The sequence below is a fragment of the Phascolarctos cinereus genome, unplaced genomic scaffold (assembly GCF_003287225.1).
Source record: "Phascolarctos cinereus isolate Bilbo 61053 unplaced genomic scaffold, phaCin_HiC Scaffold_2;HRSCAF=192, whole genome shotgun sequence".
In the NCBI taxonomy this organism is placed as follows: domain Eukaryota; kingdom Metazoa; phylum Chordata; class Mammalia; order Diprotodontia; family Phascolarctidae; genus Phascolarctos; species Phascolarctos cinereus.
The window spans coordinates 321573677-321597543 of NW_027555625.1; the positions used below are offsets into that span (position 1 = coordinate 321573677).

Below are 23867 nucleotides of genomic sequence, written 5' to 3' on the forward strand. Positions count from 1 at the left end.
TGCATGCCACAGATAGAGCAAGCCCATGTCTTGTTGAGCTTCTTGGGAAATTATGCATAAACACTGTCCGGCAAACTTAATGCTGTCTTTGTGATTGTTAAGCTGATCTGGGTAACAATCCAGCCAGTATAAGTAAGGCAGGCAAGCAGGCCAGAGCTAATGACTTCCCTTGACTGACTCATCTCCTCCTCTGCTTGCAGATTCTCACAAACACAAAGATAAACACAAAGATCGAGAACACCGACACAAAGAGCACAAGAAGGACAAGGAAAAAGACCGGGAAAAGTCCAAGCACAGTAATAGGTAAGAGTATCTTTGTCAGTAAGTGCAACACTGTTTAGATAATTGGTCGACAAGATCTTAGCTCACAGGAGTGCTAATTTCATGAGAATTTTAGGTAGGGCTGTTGTAAAAATAAACAGAGTTCTGTTTTATTCTCAGCTATCCCTTTACTCTAGAGTGGCTGATTAAGATGACCAGGATAGGAGTTCTGCTTTGTTAGCACATAGTAAGCCCTGAATAAGTGCTGTTGACTGACTACTCGGAACAGCCAGTGTTCTATATCTTAACTGTACCAAACCATTGCTTATGATGTCAGTTTCCTTGAACTATGGACATATATGCTATGAAGTCTTTACCTTTCTCAGTGAAAGAACATACATTCATTGTAATGTTCAAGATGAATAGCTCTTTGAAAATAGCAGATCTAACTGGTATTCCAGGAACCCTGAATATTTTACCTTTAAAATATCCTTTGATTTGGGGCCGTGGAAGGATTGGATCTTTCCGGGCCCAGCACTCTCTGGAATAGAGGGAATTAAACATCAAAAAGAATATTGCTTAATCTGACTACAACTTGGCATACTGATAGGGAAATTGAGGTTCAGCTAGAGCTTTGGAATCAAATTCCCACCAATAATAGGAAGACATTAGACCAGAAGCTAAGGGACTCGGGTTCTGGTCCCTGCTTTGGCACTCTTTTTCGTTATGTTTTGTTTGTGGTTTTTTTTTTTTAGCATAGTAGACTCTTAGTAAATTCCTTGAGCAGTGAAAGATTGTTTTCCCTCTCTTAAAATCCCCCAAATTTACTTAAATGTGATGGAGATGTCTTGAGGGCAGGAACAGTTTTACTTTTCTGGTGACTTCTCTGTGTTCTCAAGTGATTGTTACATCCATTTGTTATATAACATAAGATCTGAACTAAAACTGCTTCAGGGTAAAGGTCTGGTTGTTAGAAAGAGAGACTGATGGTTTTAAAATTGGATTTACGGGCTAATGAAAAGAAAACCTAGTGATCTTTTCTCTGTCTTCATCCTTCTTGACTTCTCTAAAGGGCTTTTGCTCTGTTGGTTACACTCCTCTCCTCGATATTCTTTTCTCTCTAGGTTTTAATAACATTGTTCTTTCCCCTCTCTCTTTATATCCTTTACTGGATTTTTATCCAGGCCACACCCACTAACCATGAGTGTCCAACACTCTGTCCTGGACCTTCTCCTTTCCCTTTATTGTATTATTTCACTTGGCAACCACATCAGCTCCCGTGAGTTCAGTTATCATCCCTGTGTGGATGATTCCCAGGTCTATATATCCAGCCCTAACCTCTCTCCTAAGCTCCAATCTCAACTCACCAATTGCCTTTTGTACATCTCAAACTATACATCCCTTAGGTATTTCAATTTCAACATATCTAAAATAGAATTCAATTATCTTTCCCCCAAAATTCTTCTCTTCTGAAATTTCTTATTACTTCCTCTCAATTACCACTTCGATATCTTCCTCAGCCTCATTCATACTCACTGCACATATCCAAACTGTCTACCAATTCTTGGAGTTTCTACTTTTACAGCATCTCCCATATGAAGTCCCCTTCTCTGTACTCACACAGAAGCCACCTTGATGTAGGCCATCATCATTTCATACCTGGACCGTTGTAATAGCTTTTGGTTGATCTCTCTGTCTCAAGTCTTTGTACACACCAGTTCGTTCTCTGACTGCCAAAGTGATTTCCTTTTTTCTTTTTTGGGGGGGAGGGAGGAGTCACAGTTTAACAGTAATCAACAGAAACATTTCAAAATACAAAGAAGAGGATCATAGAGTAAACTTTGAGTACATACAGTTTTCAAAGTGTATATTAAATTTAGGGATGTTGCTTGTTCTTAACAAACCTTGTGGTAACAAACTTGTCCTATTGGTCACTTTAATGGTTTTATTTTTTCCTGTGGATTTTTAATGTTTTATTGATACTCCTTTATTTTATTTTTTTGCATGTCTGTCACAATCTGCTGACTCACCCGCTGCTCCCCATAGAAGCCCTCCCTTGAAACAAATAAGTATAAACTAAATCAATGACCTGGCCATGTCTAGAAATGGGAAGCGTGCTTCATCATTGTCTTCTGAAGTCATGATTGGTCTTTGATTTGATCAGAGTTTGGACATCTTTCAGAGTTGTTTTCTTTTATATTACTCTGGTCAGCATGTAAATTGTTTTGCTAGTTCTGCTTATTTCATTGCATCAGTTTATTCAGGTCTTCCCAGTTTCTCCTAATCTGTCATTGTGATCATTTTTAGAATGTAGTAGTAGTAATTTTTTATTCTGTTCATGTGCCACGTTTTGGTTATCTGTTCCCTCAGGTTGATGGGTGTACCCTTTTCATTTCCAATTCCTTAATATAACAAAAAGTCCTTTCCACATCTCATTCCTTTCTCTCAATCTTTGATATCTTTGGGATATGTCTGTAATAGTAGGAATTCCGCATATACTCTTCTGCTGACAGATTCCCTTCCAGTAGCTTTTGGAAGTCAGAAGCACAATACGTGGAGAGGTAACAGGGTTCTTTTTTAAATTCAGTTTTATTTTATTTTCAAGTCCACATTATTTTCCCCCCCCACTCCACCAGTGAGAAAACAAGAAAAACAAAACCCATCACAAACATATATATTGAAGTAAAATAAACCCTCCTCCCCCTCACCCCCCCAATATGTCTCATCCAAACTCTGAGTCCGTCACTCCTCTGTCTAAAAGGTAGTGGCGCGTCTCATCACGAGTCCCCTGGAATCGTAGTTAGTGGTTATATTGATCAGAGTTCCTAAGTCTTACAAAGCGGTTTGTCTCTACAGTATTGTTATTGTGTAAATTGTTGTAGTTCTGCTTATTTCACTTTGCGTAAGTTCATACCAGTCTCCCCGAGTTTCTCTGAAATAATCACCTTCATCATTTTTCACAGCACAGTAGTATTCCTTTACATTCACATACTTTAACTTGTTCAGCTATTCATCAGTTGATAGATAACCTCCTCATTTTCTAATTCTTTGCTATTGCAAAAAGAGGTGCTCTACATAGCTTTGTTTATATTGGGTCCTTTTCCTCTTCATTTAGTCTCTTTGGGGTATAGACCTAGTAGGGATATTGCTGGGTCAAAAGGTAGGCACAGTCTAATAGGTTTTGGGGCATAGTTCTAAATCACTTTCCAGAATGATTGTTCAAAGTCATTTTTAAAGTACAGGTCTGACCAAGTCACTCCCCTATTCAGGAAACTCCCAGGGACTCTCTAGTACTTCTAGGATCTAATATAAAGTCCTCTGTCTGAGCTTAAAGAACTTTTTCAACCTTTCCAAGATTATACTCCACTCCATGCACTGTAAAGATCCAAAAACATTGGCCTTCTTGCTGTTCCTTATACACAGCACTCCATCTTGCAACTCTGGGCCTTTTAGTGGCTGTCCCTTGTGCCTGGAATGCTCCGTCTGCTTGCTAGCTTAGCCTCCTTCAATACTTAGCTCAGCTGAGGTTACGCCTTCTGTTTACATACATCTGTATCTGTGTCTGTATCTGTATAGATGTATCTTGTATACACATGGTTGTTTGCATATTGTCTTCCCCATTAGAATGCCGCTCTTTGAGAGCTGGGATCATGTTTTTGCCCTTCTTTGAATCCCCAGTGCTTAGCACACAGTAACTACTCAGTAAATACTTGGTAATTCATAGTGAAAAGGCCTATTGGCAGTTGCAGTGGCAGTCAGGGGTATGTTTAGAATACATATGGAAACCTGAAGCAAGGGGTGCCCAATAGTAGCAGCAGTCATGTTTTTCCCATCTCCCACCCCTGGGCATTCTAGCAAGGTGCTGGATCTTGCCTTAGAACCACTGTGTAGACCTAGCTTATTTGTCATGGGTGATTTCAAATGAAAATTTGATATCTTAATCCATTCTTGATTCTATGACTGATCCAGAGGGACATCTTTACTCTTTTACCTTTTTTGTATCATTGATTAGAAATTGTTCTTTTTTCTTCTCATTATGGGTGTCTGTGAAGTCATGTACTGTTAAATGACCACTGTGCTCATATCACACCCAGGAAATCATCCCCACTTCATAGATGGTTCTAGACCTTGAAAGTCATTGTAACCCTCATTTTGCTTTTAGCTACTACCAACTACCACTTCTCATTAATTGAAATTCTTGACTATCTGGGATCCAAGTCCACTCTTGACTTCAGGTCCCTTTGACATTATGACTACCGCTTCTAGTGGTATGTCTGCCTAAGAAATATTGGTCTCCTACTCTCACCTCTGTCTAGTGGCCCTAGAGGCCCTGCTTCTCTGCATACCCCATTCTGCCACCATTTGTTCTTTACTATCTCACCTCATGTTTTGTGGCCTTTAATTGTCTTGTCTCCCTCTGTCTATTTCTCCAGACCCTTACCCTTTGAGATTCTTATGTTATTCTAATGCCTAGACATCCCTGGTTTCTACCTGCATTGTTGACAGTTCCCAGATAGCACGTCTTAGAGAGTCTTAAATTTATTTAAATATTTCCTTCACAGTTCAACAGTACATACCTGCATCTTCTCAAGCTTAGGCCCGAGCAAGGTTAAGTGACTTAATGACTTAATCACATAATGACCTAGTTAGGGCAGAATTGGGATTTGAACCCTAGTCTTCTCCTTACTCCTTGCCCCGTGCTCTTTCCAGTGCTTCACAGTCTCTGCTGTCCATACCAAGAAACTCTTCCACTTTACAATGTGTGGTGTGCTTTGGGACTGAGTACCTTCAGTTTCATTCTACTGAGAAGACTGTAGTCTATACAAGTATCGTATCAGTGTGTCATAGGTACATCACAGTTGGCAGGCTACCTTCAAAAACAACTCCCATTCTCGTCAGAAACACCATGTTTCCAAAGTGCCTCCGGCTCAAAACTGGAGTCATCTTTGACTCCTTTCTCTCGTACCTTTTGTACATAAATTTCTCCAGTAAGTGGTTACTCCTGCTACCTTCATTTCCCTCATCAGCCACTCCCTCCTTATCTGGCACGATCTGTCTTTCATCCTCACTGTTCTACTGAAACTGCTCTCATTAAGATCACCAGTCACTGCCCTCTAGGCAAAATTTGTCATCTTTTCTCTCTCATCTTCCTTGACTTTTGCACCCTCCCCTTACCTCTGCCTTCCTTTCGTTTCTGTGACTGTCTTCATCCTCTATCTAGCCTGGGCATCCTGTAAGGCTCAGCGACTGACCCCTTTATTCTTTCTTCTTTTATGCTTTGTTCCCCCAGAATTAAATCTATACTATATCTATGTGATTGACTTCCAAATCTATATGTCTAGCCCTGATGTCATTCCCTCCTCAGTCTCATATTCCTCATTGCCCATGCCTCTTCACTTGAACCATGGGATTTCAGAGCTGAAAAGGAATGTAATTCAGTGCCTTCATTTAGTAGATAAGGAAAACTGAATCACAGCGTGGTGTGACTTGCCCAGTGTTCTATATCTTGCTGGGGGACTAAAACTAGCACCCAGGTTGCTTAGGACCTAAACCATTATACTTTCTTCTACAGTGGTGTTGCCTTATGTCCCCAACAATCGACAAAATTTGTGTTGAGGCACATTGGATATCCATACCGTGTTGCATGTGAAAGTTTAAGATACAGTCTATCTGCAAGGTGCTTACAGATCAGGTGGGAAGTGGACAAATACTTACATGAAATAATGAATAAAAGAGATAAGATCATGTATGATAAAATGCTAATTATTGTGGTTCCTACAACAAATATAAAATGAGGAGAAGGAAACATGTAAAGTATACTATTGTTAAATATTGAACTGCAATGTGCTATCATCCTCTTATAACTTATTCCACTATGGGGCAATGTAGATGTGACTTCTGAGCTAAAAGTTTAATTGCACTCTGATTTTATCTACCCCGTTAGCACAATTCTAGTGCCTTCCCCCTTCCCCTCTCCTTCCAGATAGCAAGGTTACAAGTTTCAACATTAGTGTCCTTTATACCATTCCTTGTTTGTATCCGATTTCGTTTTCAGACAGATTCAGGGCTATGACCTACTCAGAGTTTTAGTGCCTTTAAATTGCTAGGAGTTATAACCAGAGGGTTCCATCAAGTAAAAGTTAAAGGGTTGTTGGAATTGGAGCATTTAGCTTGTTTACCTGGAAGCACTGGGAAAATTTAGCCCCATGTCTTTTCACTCGTGCGTAAATTTGGTGAGCAAGTAAGCTCTCTCTCTCTCTCTCTCTGTCTCTCTCTTCACATGAGAAAGCTTGAGCTTGCTGAACAAAATGATGTGGGTTGAAGAAAAAAAAATTTTTTTTCCAAAATTCCTAATGTTTTTACCTCCTCTAGCAAAGCACCTTTTTGCCACAAAGCAAATGTGTTATTTCGTGTGCCAGTGAAATTAATTTTATTTCTCTTAGCAAAATGATTGGCCAGGTTGATTCTTATAAGAGTTTTGGGTTTCTTAAAGTTCACTTTTGTTTTGGATAAGGGAAACAATAGGAACTTTTTAGTCACCCCTGACAACATCTATCATCACTTAGTTTCCTTCTAAGATTTAGTATGTTCACTAGCAGAATGTGAAAACTAAATCCAGTCTTGTCCATCTCCTTATTCGGCTCCTTTGGCTGGTGTGCAGTTACGTGGTTAACAAGAGGAAGAGTCTCGCACTGGAGTGTTGGCCACATTGGTGCTTGTTTCTGTAGCTAAACCCCTTTTGTGGCCCTAGGCTTTCTGTCCTTGTTGGCTTTCACTAAGGAGCCACACAAAAAGAGACACCTTTCTTTCCACTAGGGAGCAGCAACGTGTTATATTTAATACCCAGAACAATAAGGTAGCAAAAAAAACAAAAACAAAAAACCGACAGAATGGGCTTCATAGGACCCCCGATTCAGAAGTCTCTTCTCTCCCTTTCTGCTGCTGAACTCCATTACTGATACAGAGCTAAAAGTACCAAACAGTTCTCTAGTTACCACCTTCTACCACTCCTTCGTAATTGAAGTTCTTGATTATTTGGGCTCCGAGTCTGCTCCTGGCTCCTTGCTCAGGTTTGACATCATGATTACCATCCCCAGTGGTATCCCTAAGAAATCTTGACCTCCTACTCTCACCCCAGTCTAGTGGATGTTAGAAGCCCTGCTCCCAGGCCCTATTTGACCTCTGCATATCCCAGTCACTCTGCCACTGACCCTTGTCCTATTCCACCTCACCTTTTGTGGCCTTTGATTGTCTTGTCTCCTTCTGTTTCTCCAGACTTTTTCCTTGAGATTCTTATGCTGCTCTGCCACCCAGACATCGCACCTGCACTGTTGACACTTCCCAGATCCCACCTCTTAAGCGATCTAAAATTTACTTAAAATATCCCCTTCACAATTGAATAGTACATACCTGTACTTTCTCAAAACAAATCCAGTGGGCTCCCATTATATTTTTAAATGCTGAAGACTTCACATTTATATGAATATTGGGACGTGGACAGTTTTTAAATGTTCTGTCTGAGGTGTTTCTCCAAAAATTCACTTTCTGGGAGGATGAGATATTATTCTTCAACATGTGCTTTCAGTCTTCTTATGTTGAACATGTCCAGAAGAGACTTAGAGGTCATCTGGTTCCACTTCTTCATTTGCAGAGGAGCCCAGAAAGGTTCAAACATTTCCCAAAGTTGTATAGGTAGTGAGTAGCAGATAGAGGCTTTGAACCTACCTATTCTTATGCCAGAACTAGTGTTGTTCCTGCTATATCAGTGATGCCTCAAGACATCAAATACTTAAAAGTGTCATGTTCCCTGTCCTGGCTGTACACAGTAGAGTGTGCTAGCATCTCACTCATTCACGAGGGAGTCCAGCAACAACTGGACCCCCAAACTGCCTTCCTTTGGTAATTCTGCCCACTATCAAGATGGTTTCCAAAGATACAACTCATTTTCATAGCCTAAGTAAAACAGAATTAGGAAGGCAGAGCTACAGCTGGACGAATAATGAACCCTAAGGACAATTAGGAAAAAAACAAACCCAAAATGATCATTATGCTTGACACTGCTGCCTCCTTCCTAATTGCCATTGTATATTCATTTATTTATTTGAACAACTCAGAAACATTAATTTCCCTTGTGATTTGACCTAGCAAAACTCTAAGAAACAAAATATAGAGACCCTTTCCCAGATTGTGGTCATTACCAAGCCAAAGTGGTTTGTGACAAATGACCCCCAAGTTGTTTCATGAGTTTTCAGAATAGCTTTGGTATACTGTTCTTCCTTCCTCCCTGAGGAGGGCCATTTTATGTACATCTTTTGATAAGAAATATAAGCAATAAACTGGTTACTGGACCAAAACTCAATGAGGAAAAGGCACCTGATAAAATAACTATCTTAAAGAGCTGCTTTTCTCATATGCTAAATCAAAAAATTTTTTATTTGGGGGAAAATGTTGCTAAATGTAAGGGAAATGTTTTGTTTTCCATCCTTTCCCCCTCTTTTTTTGAAAGAGAGAGGTGCGGTGGTCACAAAAGGACTAACACACGAGAGAGATTTTGTTTTGGCCTGGCTTTAGTTCATGTTGCTCATGCTGCTTGTGCACCAGCTCCCAGGCACCAAGTCTTGAACTTGTCACAGATGACAAGTCAGTGGGGAGCTAAGAAGAGAAGAAAGCTGGTCCTTTGAGGTAGTGAGGGCTGAACTTTTTGGTTACTTTGGCAGTACGTAGCTGTACTTTCAGAGTGAGAAATGTGGGCATGTTGGGAGACAAGGTCCCCTTTTGAAGTCTGCGTTGTAAGGATGAGGGGAGGAATATTTTATGAGCTGAGATTAAATATTTGTTCCTTGGATTTGGGAAATGTTTCTGAAAGTAATAACACTTAAGAGGATGTAAGTGTAATTTCCTATTCTGATCCCTGTGTTTTAGACCATAAGAGAATAGATTTAGCATTGGAAGAGACCTTAGGGGTCATCTGATCCTATTCCCTTGTTTTATAGATGAGCAGACTGAGGCTCAGAGGTGTGATTACTACCAAGTCAATGACAGGTAGTGGGGAGCAAAGCTGGAGCTGAACCTAGATCCTCTGCCTTTAAATCCAACACTGCCCACTCTACCAACTATGCCTCTTCCCTCTGTACCTTGCTCTAGACCCTTGGGAAGGAAATCCATAATTTCACCTGTTCTTCCCTGTCATATTCCTTTAAGTATTTGGTACAACTAGTGGCAGTGGGAAATATCCTGGGGATATGGAAAATTACTGAGGCTCATTAAACTCATCAATCATTTCTCATTTCTGTTGACATGTGTGGGACCCTAGAAAAGGTCTCAAGGGACTATGAAGTCCTAAACAGGGAACAAAAGGATTGGGGGATACTGGTGGCGTTTTCATCACTTTTCCAATTGAAGTTTAAGATCTTGGGTGAAAAAGGAGGCTATGGTAGGTTGAGTAGGAATAATACTTCAGATGTTTATATACTAATGTATAGAACGCAGGCAATAAATAAGTGAGTGTGAGGTTTTAACCATAAGGTAAATGCAGATAGGACTTACTTAGATTTGGCGAGATAGCATTAATGACCATAATATATCTTGCTATAGTAGATACAAATGCCTTATTCAGAAGAAGCATATCTGATTAACACAGTGAAAAATTAACTTGTTTGCCAAAAAAAAAAATTTTCCATTTGTGTGAAAATCCATAACTCTACTAAGCAAGGAGGACCAATAGAGAGTATTTTGGTCACCATAAAAAGAGAGAGGGAGAAGTTATATAATCTTACATTGGTACCTTGTGACTTGGTAGTAAATCTGGGTTCCTGAAGGCTATTCTGGAAGGTTCTAATAAGCTGTAAAATCTTTGAGTGTAAACTAAAGACAGATTGTGTGTTATCTGAAGATCACTCTCGCTAAATTGGAGGGGCCTGGGGCAGGTAGGTGGTGCGGTGGAGAAAATGCTGGGTCTGGAGTCCAGAAGACTCTTCATGAGTTCAGATCTGCCCTCAGACACTTAACTAGCTGTGTGACCCTGCGCAAGTCACACAACCCTGTTTGCTTTAGTTCCTCGATCTGTAAAATGAGTTGGAGAAGGAAATGGCAAACCACTCCATCTCTATAAAATGAGATTGGACTTTTAAGATCCCTTCTGCCTCTAGATCTATGACTTCCTGTGACTATGAGCTGATAAAAATGTGACTTGGTTTGGTAAAAGTTTGAAATTGCAGAAGGCAGAAGAAGCAACGAGAGGAACTGCTACTACTCTGGCCCTAATTCTGACCTAGAAGATGGAACTAACCAGTTGTATTGTAGAATTGACAGGAAGCTGGGATGGGGCAGGAGGTAGGGGAAGACTGACAATGTCATTATGTTAAAATTAAAGGATGTGTTACCTTTCTGTTGGTGACCAACAGACTAACTTTTGATTTAATTACATTTTCTTTTTTATTATGAACTTAATTATCAACAAACGTTTAGAATCAAAACAAAACCAAAAAAATGCCATGTATGAAAATGTGAACTTCTGTTACATATAGTTTGTTTTAAAAGCGCATATTCTGGGGCAGCTAGGTGGCGCAGTGGATAGAGTACTGGTCTTGGAGTCAGGAGGACCTGAGTTCAAGTCTAGCCTCAGACACATAACACTTACTAGCTGTGTGACTCAGTTGCCTCACCAAAAAAAAAAAAAAGGAAGTGCATATTCAGCTTTAAATGGTAATTGCTGTTTCTGTGACTCTGAATGTTTTTTCTTTTGTATATTTAATGTTTTATTAATGTACCTTTTTTTTTTAACATCCATCATTTCCCACTAACTTCCCTCCCTTGTAACAAATAAAGTAGTCAAGCAAAACAAATCAGTACATTGGCCATGTCCAGAAATGTGTCTCATTCCAAATCTCTGTTTTATTTCCCCCTCTCCCAAGAGGTGGAAAGTATGTTTCATCATGCGTCTTCTGAAGTCATTATTGGTCGCTGTGTCAGCCATTCTGAAGCCTTTCAAAGTTATGGCTCTTTGCATTATTGTGTTCATCACGTAAAAGTTCTCTGGATCTTGCTTAGTTTGCTTAATAACAACTCCTAGAATCCTTCCCAGGTTTCTCTCAATTCTTCATTATTGGTCATTTCTTTAACAATACAGGTATCTATTACCTTCATATTCCACAATTTGTTCAGCCATTCTCGGGGAATGTGTTTTTGTAATAGGGTTTGTATTTAGTTGTGGCAAAATCTGTAATTTTTTTTTTGAATAACCTTGTCAGCCAAGTATGAATGGCTAAGAAGGGAGACACTAGGCAGGATCAGACACGTATGCATTTAATTGGGGAATTGATTTCTAAAATGAGTGCATGATCAGCTGCAACTCGAGAGGGATTAGAGCCTCTCAGATGAAATTCTGAGGACACATAGCAAACAAGTCCGTTGAGGGCAAAAAGGGGTTGAAACCGATGTGTCTTAACAGGGAGTTCTCTTTTTTGCTCAAATTCAAAAAGGAATTTGATGAAAGTGGAGGTTAAGTAACAAAAGAGGAATACAAAAAAGTATGACAAGCGCATAAGATGGCATGTAGAAGGCTCAAGCATAGTATGATCTGAGACTTGTAGAAAGTGCTACCGATGGCAAGAAAGCCTTTGGGGGAAAATGTCTGAGGCATGAAGAAGAACGAGGAAGAGAGGCCCACAGCCTGGGGTAGAGAAGCAATGTTAATTGACAACAAGCAGATTCAGCCTCGTAGATGTAACTGAGACTTGCTGGAATTTGAATATGGCAGTATCAGACAGATATGATCTTTCAAAAAGGAATAAATTTGCTAAACAAGGCTCTGGAGTAGTGTTTGTGCATTAAGATGGTGTACCCCTGCGAGGAAATTAAACTGGAGAAGGGAGTATAGTGAAACACAGTTAGGTAAGGATCAGTGGAGAGAGAAACAGAAGGGATATTATATTACAGGGGCAGTATAGTGCAGCGTGCTGGGGTAGAAGGGATAAATAGATATTGAGATGAAAAGCAAATCACAAAGCTGATACAGAGGGTTGATATAGTAGCATTGGGGCATGTCAGTTATTGAAACATCTTTTGGAACACTCTGCTAAAAAATCAGACAAAAAGCAACTGATTATATATCCTTAGAAATAATTTTTCCCTCAAAATATGAAGGAAACAATGAAGGGATTTGATTCTGATGAAGAAGAGGAAAATAATTGCTGGAGTAGAAATGATAGGAATTATAAGAGGAAGTGGCTATCTTATTTTAAGTAAGGATAGGCCAGTTGAACCTCATCTGATAATGTATATTCTACGTTTGAGGGAATGGATTTCAAAGATTTCAGAGAAAGAATAGGTAGGCTTACATGACTTAAGCGTCACTAAAGGAAGCTGACTTAAAAGGAACGTCACATTCTCAAGCACAGATTTCTGATGATATAGCACAGATTTTCCCGATCAGGATGAAATGGGATGCCATCTACAGAAACCAATGTGGAATGCATTGGGAACTCATCAGTTCAGTCCACTTTTAAAGACTAAAAGGTAGATGCCAGGACGGCTACTTTAGATGAATACAGAAGAAGGGAATGGTTCTGGAAGAATTATGTCAGAAGAGCTGATCCTGGCCAGATTCCATGTAGAATAACTTCCTTGTGTTACCTTACTTTCCATTGATTCTGCATATGTTCATATATGCTCTTCTTGTCTCCCTCATTAGACTGTAAACTCCTTGGGAGTATGAATTGTTTCATTCATTGTACTTACACCCCCAACACTTTAGTGCAGTGCCTGGCCCTTAGTAGGTATTTAATACATACTTGTTGATTTGATTGATTGATTCAGTTCTGAGGGTGGCATTTAGGAAGAACACTGACAAGGTAAAGCAGGTCCAGAGAAAGCCCTTGAAACCATGTCATATGAGAAAGTTGTCAAAGTGGAAGAGACATTCAGCCTTGAGAAGAGAAGATTTGGCAGGAGAAGAAGAGAGCTATCTTCATGTATTTAAAGAGGATGAAAGTTCCAGTTTTGCAAAAGTGTTCTCAGAGATTTTGTTTATGATATTGAAAAACTACAGATTACGTCCAATAGAAATGTGTACCGTAATGATTGGGGAACAACCAAATGAGCTATAGCATGTCGGTGGTATGGAATACTATTGGTTCATAAAAAGACAGATATGAAGAACACAGAGAAATGTGGGAAGTCACGCAAAATGATGAGTGAAGAAGGAATGAGGACTGGAATTGAATTAAATAATAGCAAAATCGGATGAGTACACAGATGAAAGAGATGTTGGAAAAGATTGCAAACAAAAAAGATGTTATTTTGTTCAATTTATATTTATGTAGCTTCCTTTTAATTAACTGTAAATAGATTCTATTTTATGGCTCATGTATGACTTCACTGTTTTTAATTTGTTGGTGGTTATGATAGTTTTAAAACCTTTTTCAAAAAATATTTGAAAGGCTGTCATGAGGAAGAGGATGTAAATTTATCTTGTCTGCAAAGGGAGATTGTGGCTTAATATGAGGAAAAACTGAAATGAACTGCCTCAGGGGGTAGCTCTTCATCCCTACAGGTCTGCAAGTGGCCGCTGGATAACCACTTGACGGTAAAAACAGTAAAGGATATTCCTGCTCAAATACAGATTGGATTCTGAGCTCCCTTCCAACTCAGAGCTTCTTTGATAAGTAGAACTATTTAACTTCAGTTTTACATTCATCTTTTCTCTTAAGAAGAGTAAACTTTAGACAGGAAATGGTAGGGCAAAGATAATTGAACTAAATTGGAGCCCAAGATAGGCAAAGAAACAGAGTAAACAGTAATTCTAAATGAGGTCCATTCTCCTTGCCCAGTGTCTTGAAAGAACTTAGGAATGTGACTATTAATAATAATAGCATATTATTTAGAAATTCATATATTGCTTATAATTTAAAAATTTGCATGTTGCTTACATATATCATAAGGTATATACATATATCCCTTAGAGTTTATCCCCATTTTTCAGATAAGGAAACTGAGGCTGAGAGATGTTTAAGGACTTGCCCAAGGTCACATAATGTCTGAGGCAGGATTTGAAGACAGTCTTTACTGACTTCGAGTTCGATATTCTGGCCTACTGTACCATGCATGCTGCCAGGATTTGGTGACCCGTGAGTAATTTCGGATAACAGGACCTTCTTTCTCATTTTGGCACAGTTTCAGGTTGTTTCAGGCTGAGCAGTACAGTGTGTACAGCAGTGCACTAACAGTGTGACCCTGGACAAATCACTTAACCTTTATCTGCCTCAATTTTTTTATCTCTAGAAGCTCTGTCCAAGGGGGTTTCACTAGGTGACCTCTAAGGTCCTTTCTAGCTCTAAACAGATGATCTTTACTATTTTCCTTTCTAAAGTGCTCAGAAACGGTCTTTTAGTAATATGGTATATACTTTTGCTGGAGAGCCACTTTAAGCCCAGAGTAATTTACATCTTTCCCCTTCAAGCAAACTTTTTTTTTTTTAATTTTACCTGGTTCCAGTCTTATGTTCTTAGCATTTCGGTTCTAATCCCTCTCTAGTGCGGCCCCCCCCCCCCCCCGCCCCGCCATGACATTTACATAATAGGTGCTCACATAACGTTTACTGAATGAATGAATGCTTGCTCTCCAATAGGGTTGGTAGAAAACAATATCTGGGGTTTGCAACTGGCCTTCCAAAAAGAGTTCTGTGATATCCCTATACCAACTTAGACTTCTTCAGACTGTTGTTAAGGTGAGGGATTATGATGTCTCACATTTATGTAAAAGTTCAGCTTACAAAAACTCTGTAGGTAAAACAAGTTGGACAGAATAACAAGAACTTGCTTGTGTCTTTCTGTGTGCTAGCTCACCTTTAGGTTTGTCTAGTCATTCAAATCAGGGTCTGTAGAAATTGTCACTTAGTCCACAAACTCTTATTAAGCTCTTACTGTCCACCAGGCACTGTGCTAATCTCTGGACGCAGAGGAAGGCAGAAGATAGTCTTTGCTCTCAAAGGAGTGCAGTCTAATGGAGACAGCGTGCAAACAGCTATGTCCCAAGAAGCTATATTTGGGATACATGGAGATAATTAACAGAGGGAAAGCACTAAAATTAAGGGGAATTGGGAAAGGCTTCCTGTAGAAGGTAGGGTTTTAGCTGGGGCTTGAAGAAAGCCAGGGGAACAAGGGTATCCAAGAGGTGGAAAATTCTGGGCATACAGAAGAGCCAGTGAACATGCCTAGAGTAGGGAGATGGAGTGTCTTGGGCTAGGAACAGCAAGGAGGCCTGGTTCAATGGATCACTGGATCACAGAGCATATGGAAGAGTGTATGGTGTCAGAAGACTGGAAAGGCAAGTAAGAAGACTAGAAAAGTAGGGAAATTAGGAAGTAAAATGTCTTCATTTTTGTTTTTATAATATTATCAGTGCCTTGTATACAATTGGTGCTTAATAAATGTTGTATTGAAATGAACCCATAGATAAATTTCTCCTTTCCTTGCCCTTTTCTTATCACCATTTCTCTTTATTCCCTCCTTCTCACCCATCCTCAACTAACTAGAGAAGAAGTCATGGTCGTTTTTCTCCATTACTGATGCATTTGACCATCATAATTATAGAGCCATATTATGCTTTGTAGAATGGATTTGGGGGTTTATTTATTTCCCGGTGCTTCAATCTTGTAAACATGAACGTTTTAGGAGGGTGTCTTTTTCTCTTTCTCTATTTCAGAGTGTTGATTTCTCATTCTCTGCTAGTGCAGTGTATCTTGCCTCCAGGCAGAAATGAAATCTGAGCCAAGCATCCAGCATCTGTGCACAGCTGGTAGTCCAATGTTTTTTTTGGGGGGGGTTTCCCCTCTGGGTTTATAATACTGAGTAGGTGGGGTAATTTCAGATCCCATCAAAAAGTGAGACTAATAGGAAAGTTTGGGGAATACCATTATCTGCATTTAAACCTTTTTCAACTGTAGCAGGACCTGATTGGCATTCTGAAAATATGCTTGCCTTCCAAATCAATTTTATGTTTTATATATAAAATATTTTATATATTTTATATTTTTAAGCATTTCCAACTAGAGTGGGAGGTTTTTTTGAGGGAAGGAAACAAGGTTCTAGATTTCCTGATGTTTCCTACTACATAGCCTCAAATATTTGTCCTCTGATATCTATAGTGAGCCTATGTTTCAGAATGGCCGTAGATGACCTTACATTCCATTTGAATCTATTTCAGGTGTGTGGCATCTAGTAAACTCAAGTGGTAGAATTAGCATAAAGAAAAGGGTGACATCTCCCCAACTATTCATGACTCCCCAGATGTCCTGAATTTGTATTCTGATTCTGCTCTGTACTGATCAGAAATTCCTTGATACTTTGGAAGTTAAGGGGATTGCTTATTCAACTTTCTTGAAAATTAGATCCATTTTAAAGCTTTTACCTGACTTTGTAGTTAATTCCCTGTCTTCTGGCATCAACTTTGACCGTACAATTCCCCACCAAGGGTCAATTCCTGGCTTCATCTCTTGTAGGCAAAGCCTGGACCAAAGGAGACACATTACCAAAACTACATGAACATGCTTCTCACTGGGGTGCAGTTTTCTATCTCACATGAAGTGTTGGGGGAGGAAGAAGCATTGTTATTCCACATTACTGCCAGCGCCACCCTTTTATCGCAAAATCAACTTTGGAAAGAACTATAGAAGTCATTGAATCCAATCCATGCTTCAAGTGGAATCATCCCCTACTCAATATCCTTGACAAGTGGTCATTCACGATTACGCCCTAACCCCAGCCTTAGTAAGTCAATGAAGCAAGTGTTTATTATGTACCTGCTGTGTGCCAGATAATGTGCTAAGTTCTGGGCGTATAAAGAAAGGAAAAACATGGTGCCTGCCCTCAAAAAAGAGCTCACCTCTTAACGGGGAGATGACATGCAAACAAATGTACTCGTAGGAGATGTATAAGGTGTGAATGGGAGAGAACTTCAGAGGGAAGGCAATGGCTGGGAGAGGACTGAGAACGGCCTTTTTATAGGAGGCAGGATTTGAGTTAAGTCTTGAAGAAGGCCAAGGAAACCAGGAGATGGAAGTGAGGCAGGAGAGCATTGCAGGGATGGGGAACAGGCAATGAAAAGGCTTGAAGTCTAGAATTTACTGCTCCTTTAGATAAGTCTGTTCCATTGTGTGGTCGCTATGCTTGTCAGAAGTTTTTTCTTTTATATTGCAACAAATTCCATCTTATCTACAGCTTCTCTTCATTGTTCCTAGCTCTGTCCTCGGGGGCCAAGTGTAAGGTCAGCCGGGTCACTACCAGTCTTGGGGAGAGTGGGAAAGGGAGGGATGGGCCACAGGACACCTCACGCCCTGATTACAGATTAGCCTAGATTGGGCTCTTCATGTTTTCTTTATTTCTCTTACTTGACCAATATCTGGTATAACTGGTGAACAAATGGAAACTTAAAAAAAAAAGCTTTGTGTCTTTTTTCAGTAGCCTGTTTGCACTCATGTGCTTATGCACACTTTGATTGCAATTGAATGTTAAATGGCTGTTGCCTATGTTCTAATAAAGCAGGCAAGCATTGGGAGAATTAGCTTCATTAAGTCAGAGGAGTAAGTGGAGTGGAACTTAAGGAAGAGGGAGTCTTATGGGATCTAGCGCCCATTTAGCAACCATTTGCAGTTCTGGTGGAAGGAGCAGGATGAAAACTGTCTCAGAGATCTTGAAATTTTATTTTCAGCAAAAAAATACAACTTTTAAGTGAGCTAACAAATCTTGGTTCCTTTGTTATCGGATCTCCCATTTCCCTCCCTCCACGGGAAATATTCTTGACTCTGAGAATGCTCTCAGAAGTAATGTGTGCAAGACCCACTTTTAAGCCTAATGTACATTATTAACATTTTCTCCCTCACTTTCTTAAATCTAGACAATCAACAAAATAATAAATCAAGCCCTGATTTGTAACGTTTGTTGTTTCTGAGATGTGAATGTTCCTACTGAAAATTTAACAAATGGTTCTCTGAGCTGGTTCAAGCTGGCTCTAGCACACCCTTGGGAAGAACCTGAAGATAAATGAAATGAAAGTATTTGAAAATCATAAAGTATCAACAAACGTGACTAGACATTTTCCTCTCTCTGTGCCATCTCTTAGATCTTCTACCACCAGCTTAACTTTATTCTTGGAACTTAGTTTGCTGACTGTTTTGGAGGCAGTGTGGCCTGGTAGAAAGAGCACCCTTGAGTTCAGGGGACTATGGTTTGAATCTCAGCCTTTCTGCTTACAAATGGTATGGTCTAGGCAAATCACTTAATCCCTCTGTACTTGTCTGAAAGGGGGACAATTATACTTGCACATTGCCATACAGCCTCTTCCACTGTTTACCTCCCAGAGTTGTGAGGAAGGCACTTTTTAAATTGTAAAGTATTTTGTATAAATACATGAGTTATTCATCTTACTGCAGTCTCAGTTTCCTTGGCTGGGGAATTCAGATTAGCTCTTCATTTATCACTATTCACAGCTTTGGGCTGGGGAGGTGAGGGGCAGAAAGGACCACATATAGGAAGGGTGGTATTTTTTTTTCTCCTTTATTAGAACAGGAGGAGTGACTGATACAAAGTCATATAGCAAGTTAGTGGAATATCCATGATTGAGCTTATCTTTCCACTTAGGTTATAATCTTCTCTGGGTCCCCAACATTCTCTTTACTGTATTATGATAATCTAATGCTATAGATGGATGAAGCCCTTAGTAAACGGTTAGTTCAGTTAAAAAATAGTTATTAAGTTGACAGTTTGAAGAGGCAAAAAAAGCCCATCCATCTTTCTATGGACTAAAGCTCGGGACCCTTAAAAACTGTGAAAGACCAACTCTTTAATCAGTGGGAAATGGTACAGCTTCTAGACCTGGGGGGCTAGAGTATCCTGGCCTGGCCACTAGCAGACTTGACATCTGGATCAGTGCTTCTAATCCATGGCACTTGAGTTTTCACTGAAGTTATTAGCTTGTGGAACCACTTGGCAGGCTCATCTAGGATGGGTTTTGCATTTTTGGACTGCATAATTTAGTATGTTTCAAAGTTTTATGTAAACCTTCTCACATGGCAGACCTAAGGAAGACCTATTGCTGGTGCAGGGGGTAGGGAAGTTTGGTTAGTAGAGCGCATTAGTGACTTTTTAAAAGAGAAAACTAGACAAGATTTCTGAGATCCATCCAGATCTTTTCCTGCCTGTCTTTCCTTGGAGCTCACTGGAAAGAGGCTGTTTCTTGCTGGTCACTGCTTTTTATACATGCTACATGTCAGTCTAAGCCTGGGATGAAATCCCTAGACATACTTTCCATGTATTTTTTTTAATGGATAATTTCAGGTTCGCATTGTTTTATCACATAAGGGGTAATCAAAATGCTCTAGTAGCATAGTGTCTTTGTAAATTCCAGATCGGTTTAAGTTTTCAAGCATGACATCATTAGTGGCTCTCTTTCTCTGTCTTGTTGCTTTGCTCGAGAAGGAAATGAAAAGATAATCAATTCAGACAAGGCTAAAAGCCCCTACTTGATCTTTGTGCTAAGGCTGTTTGTATAAAGCAGTTGTGAGTTTCCATGGTTTGTGTTATCTCAGTGTATCTTGTGAGATGATCCTGTGAAGTGAACCCCTGTGGTCCCTGCTTTAGGCTAACTCGGTGTGTCTTTTTCAGTGAGCACAAAGATTCCTCAGAGAAGAAACACAGAGAAAAGGAGAAAACCAAACACAAAGATGGCAGCTCAGAGAAACACAAAGACAAACACAAAGATAGAGACAAGGAGAAACGAAAGGAAGAAAAGGTACCTTATTTTTCAGTGGGAAAAGAAACGGAGGTTTAAGTTGGCCTTTAAGTTGCCAAACTACCCAGGAATTTTCTGTATTAATAGAGAATATGTTGATCCTTGAGCCGGGCAGTTTTGCCTGAGACTTAGAAGCAAATCATATGGTCTTAAGCCCCAAAAAGCAAATTCCTTTCACAGCACTCGAGGCGGATCAGTGTCTTACTGTTTTGTTTTGCTTCTTACCTGGAAACCCTTCAGCTAATCAGTGGAAAAACTAAGAATATGGGGATCCCTTGAAGTAAGTTATATTTAAATGATCTAAAACTCTTCGTCAGGCGAAGCATATTTTTGGGCAGAGGAGATGGTAGCCTACTTATATGAGAGGAATATGCTCAAAATTGTGGCCTAGGTGGTAGAATGGGTAAAGTGCTGGGTTTGGAGCCAAGAAGCAAATCAGTCCTTCACCAGACACCTACTGGCTGTGTGGTCCTGGGCAAGTCTCTCTGCCTCAGTTGCCTCATCTGTAAAATGAAGATGCTAGTAGCACTTATCCCACAGGATTATTGAAAGGATAAAATGAGATAATATTTATAAAATGCTTTGCAAGCTTTAAAGCAATATACATATATTAGTCATTGTTGTTAGCATTGCTATTACTTGTAGGTTGAAAGTTCTTGCTGGTTTTTTGGAGGGTTTTTTTTTGTTTGTTTTTGTTTTTGTTTTTCATTGTGATCAGTCAGAGGCTCACAGACCCAGCCTAGCCAATTAAAACATTTTCAGTGAGGTTCTGCCCATCTGGCTAGGGATAGAACACACTGTGCAGACTTTTTGAAAGATTCAACATGTCTGACAAGTCTTAGAAGATTGAGAGAGAGGAGGAATGTGGCTGTTTAGTTTGGCTAAGTTTAAAAATACAGGAAATAGTGGCTCATTCCCCATTTTTTCCTGCCCTTCATAGCAGATCATTGAGAGAGACAATAGTGTCTGTGAGGTGGGGGAAATAGTATACACTGAGGTTTAAAATCTCCGTTTAGAAGAGAAGGAAGCCCCCCTCTCATTAAATTGGACTTCAATTTAGCATGAAACACAACTTCCTTCCAAAGGGAGTTAGTAGGATATTAGCTTTGTGTTTCCCAACTACCTATACTGGTTCATGGGAAATTTTTACTAGTGTATAATACTTGGCTACCAAAGGTTATTATGTCTTTAAATCTATAAGTTTTTTTTTTAAAGTGCATCCTATTCCTGCTGCCCTCTGATCCTTGTTCCCACTTCCTTACCTACTCTGAACCTCTGAAACCATAATGAGGCTGTATTCTTAGGTAGCGAATTTAAGTGTTTCACCATTCTGAAAAATTGGAGGTCAGAAAGGGGTGTAGTGGAAATACCACAGTGTATTGGGTTCTAGTCTCAGCTCTGCCACTTTTGAAGTCCAGCTCAGTGAGCCTTAGTTTACTCATCAGTAAAATGAGGGGACTGGATTACTTGATCCCATAGATTCCTTCTAACTCTAAAATTCTGTCATTTTAAGATAACCTTGGAAGGTTCCTTATGAAAAGAAAAGCTGAAGCCTACCCTGTGCTAAAAAAGGATGTCTAAAGACTTAAAGTTGGTATTTGTGATTATGTGAGAGATTCATCCAAATGCAAATCATTTGAGCCGCTGATCAATTTATATTATTGTCCTTACAGGGAAGACCATCTGGGGATGCCAAAATAAAGAAGGAGAAAGAAAATGGTTTCTCTAGGTAAGGAATCTGTCTGTTCATTTATCTTTCAATATTGGTGTCCACTAGTTTAACTGCCATGTTAGCAGCATTGGGCCTACAGACAGACCGACCAGTATGTACTTGGTCTTCTTGACAATTGCAGCAGATAAAGAATTTGAATTAAATTTCAAGCCAACATTGACTCTTGTCCTATCAAATATTGGGAAGAGAGTAGCAATATGAGTAGGCCAATAATTTATTTTGAGGGGGAAAGGCTGGTAGGAAGTGATTGAAGCCTGGCTTTTTTCAGAAGTGAATAGGAGGGGGTGTGGCATAATTTGGATGTTCACAAACTGGAATAGCACAGCAAGGATACATTGAACTAAAGCCAATTATCAGCTTCCATTTTGTCCTACTTACTAATGGTAGCCATTCATTAAGAATTCTTCTGTCCTCTTTGCTAGCAGTGACAGGAGACACCACTACTAAGGTGTTCCACTTTCTTTCCAAGAATTTCATTGACAGATCTCATGCTCTCAGCTCTTTGTCACTTTCAGGCACTGAATCCACTATCTCTAATTTACTACATATTTAAGGGGAATGTGGTACAGAGAGATAATCTGTGGAGTACAGGAATTTTGTGAGTTTTATGGATAAGCACTCAATCTCTTCTCTCCCAAGACTCCAGTTTTTTCTCAAAGGCATAAATTCCCTAAAACAATCCTGTTGCTTTGTCCTCTTGGAAAGGGCTATAGATAATTCTTTTGCTGCTGCCAGCAAAGTGCTTTGAGTTTGCTTCTCGCAACTTTCAACTCTTAGTTTCACTTTTTGGAATGTATATCAAGTTTAGGACAATTTGTGGTCAGTCCTGAGCCCTTCTAAGTAGAAATGACAAGTGCCCCCCTCAGGCATAATTTGGAACTGTTTTGTGAGAAATGTAGAGTAATAGCTGAAGTCAAAAGCTCCCAGAGCCAATTAGTGCTAGCACATTCTTATCTTAGAAATATAACTGGCCTTCTCTGGGTTCAGTGCCTTGCTGTAGATTTTAACCTTTCTAATTAGTAGTAACAAGATTATTCAGTTCTAAAACATGGTCCTTTTTTGTCACTAGTAAATTAGTACACCCAGGGTTCCTTTTAAAAAACTGTAGTCTTCTGTACTTGTCTGTGAAAAAAATAACCTAGTCTCCTTCTGATGGAGTACTTCCTTCAGGGTAGTTTTGTATGTGCTACATATCTTTATTACCTGTGATTGTCCTGGAGTCCAATATTCATTGGACTGGTTGCTAAACATTGAGGTATCTCTTTCTGATAAGGAACAACTGGAACTTTCCAACATTCAGGGTTGTGGGTAGTGATTTCACAAACCGCAACTATAAAAGTTGACAAGGAGAATTTTGATAAGAAAGGAATCTGTTCTGTGTCATCTTCCTTTGTGTAAGTGGTGATTTTGCTTTTGAAAACTAATGGCAATGGGCAGCTAGGTGGTGCAGTGCAGAGAGCACCGGCCTTGGAATCAGGAAGATCTGAGTTCAAATTTGGCCTCAGACACATAACATTCATTAGCTGTGTGACTCTGGGCAAGTCACTTAACCCCAGTTGCCTCACCCAGAAAAAAGAAACAAAACAAAACAAAAAAAACCTAATGGCATTAAAGCTTAGAATTATAGTTGTTTACAAGGAGAAGCAATAGTTTGGAAAATTTTATCTACTTTGGACTACTGAAGACCTGAATTCAGATGCTAGTTCTGCTGCTTATATATGTGTGCCATCTTGGGAAAGTTACTTCATAGATGCAGAGACCTCATGGAGTGTGTCTCTGGAAGTGACCTAGCTGATCACTCACACCTTGTGACAGAAGGAGGCCACTGAATCCATCCACCCTGGTCTGGGTGGGGAAGGGGCTCCAGTTGTTTTTAGCTTGTCGCACCTCTACTGCAGAAGGAAAGAGAATAACAGGTCTAGAGCTCGAGTGAGATGATTCAGCCTTTCATTCTAGGAAGTGTAGATAAATTCAGATAACATGGAACATACAAAACAAGGGGAGAATTTCATCTGTTTTTGTGGTAGAACCAGAGAACATGAAGATCCAATTGTGCTCTGACAGTTTTCTCTTCATAAGATGATTTCTG

General features: G+C 39.7%; 1 protein-coding gene across 2 annotated transcripts in view; it reads left to right on the plus strand.

The window, feature by feature from the left end:
• Positions 1-23867, plus strand: part of TOP1 (DNA topoisomerase I) — a 115669-nt gene that overhangs the window by 49348 nt on the left and 42454 nt on the right. For both annotated transcript variants that reach the window (XM_020998614.2, XM_020998613.2), the window contains exons 4-6: positions 201-303; positions 19920-20046; positions 21720-21775. In XM_020998614.2, coding sequence (XP_020854273.1) covers positions 201-303; positions 19920-20046; positions 21720-21775 — 286 coding nt within the window. The remainder of the gene's footprint in view (positions 1-200; positions 304-19919; positions 20047-21719; positions 21776-23867) is intronic.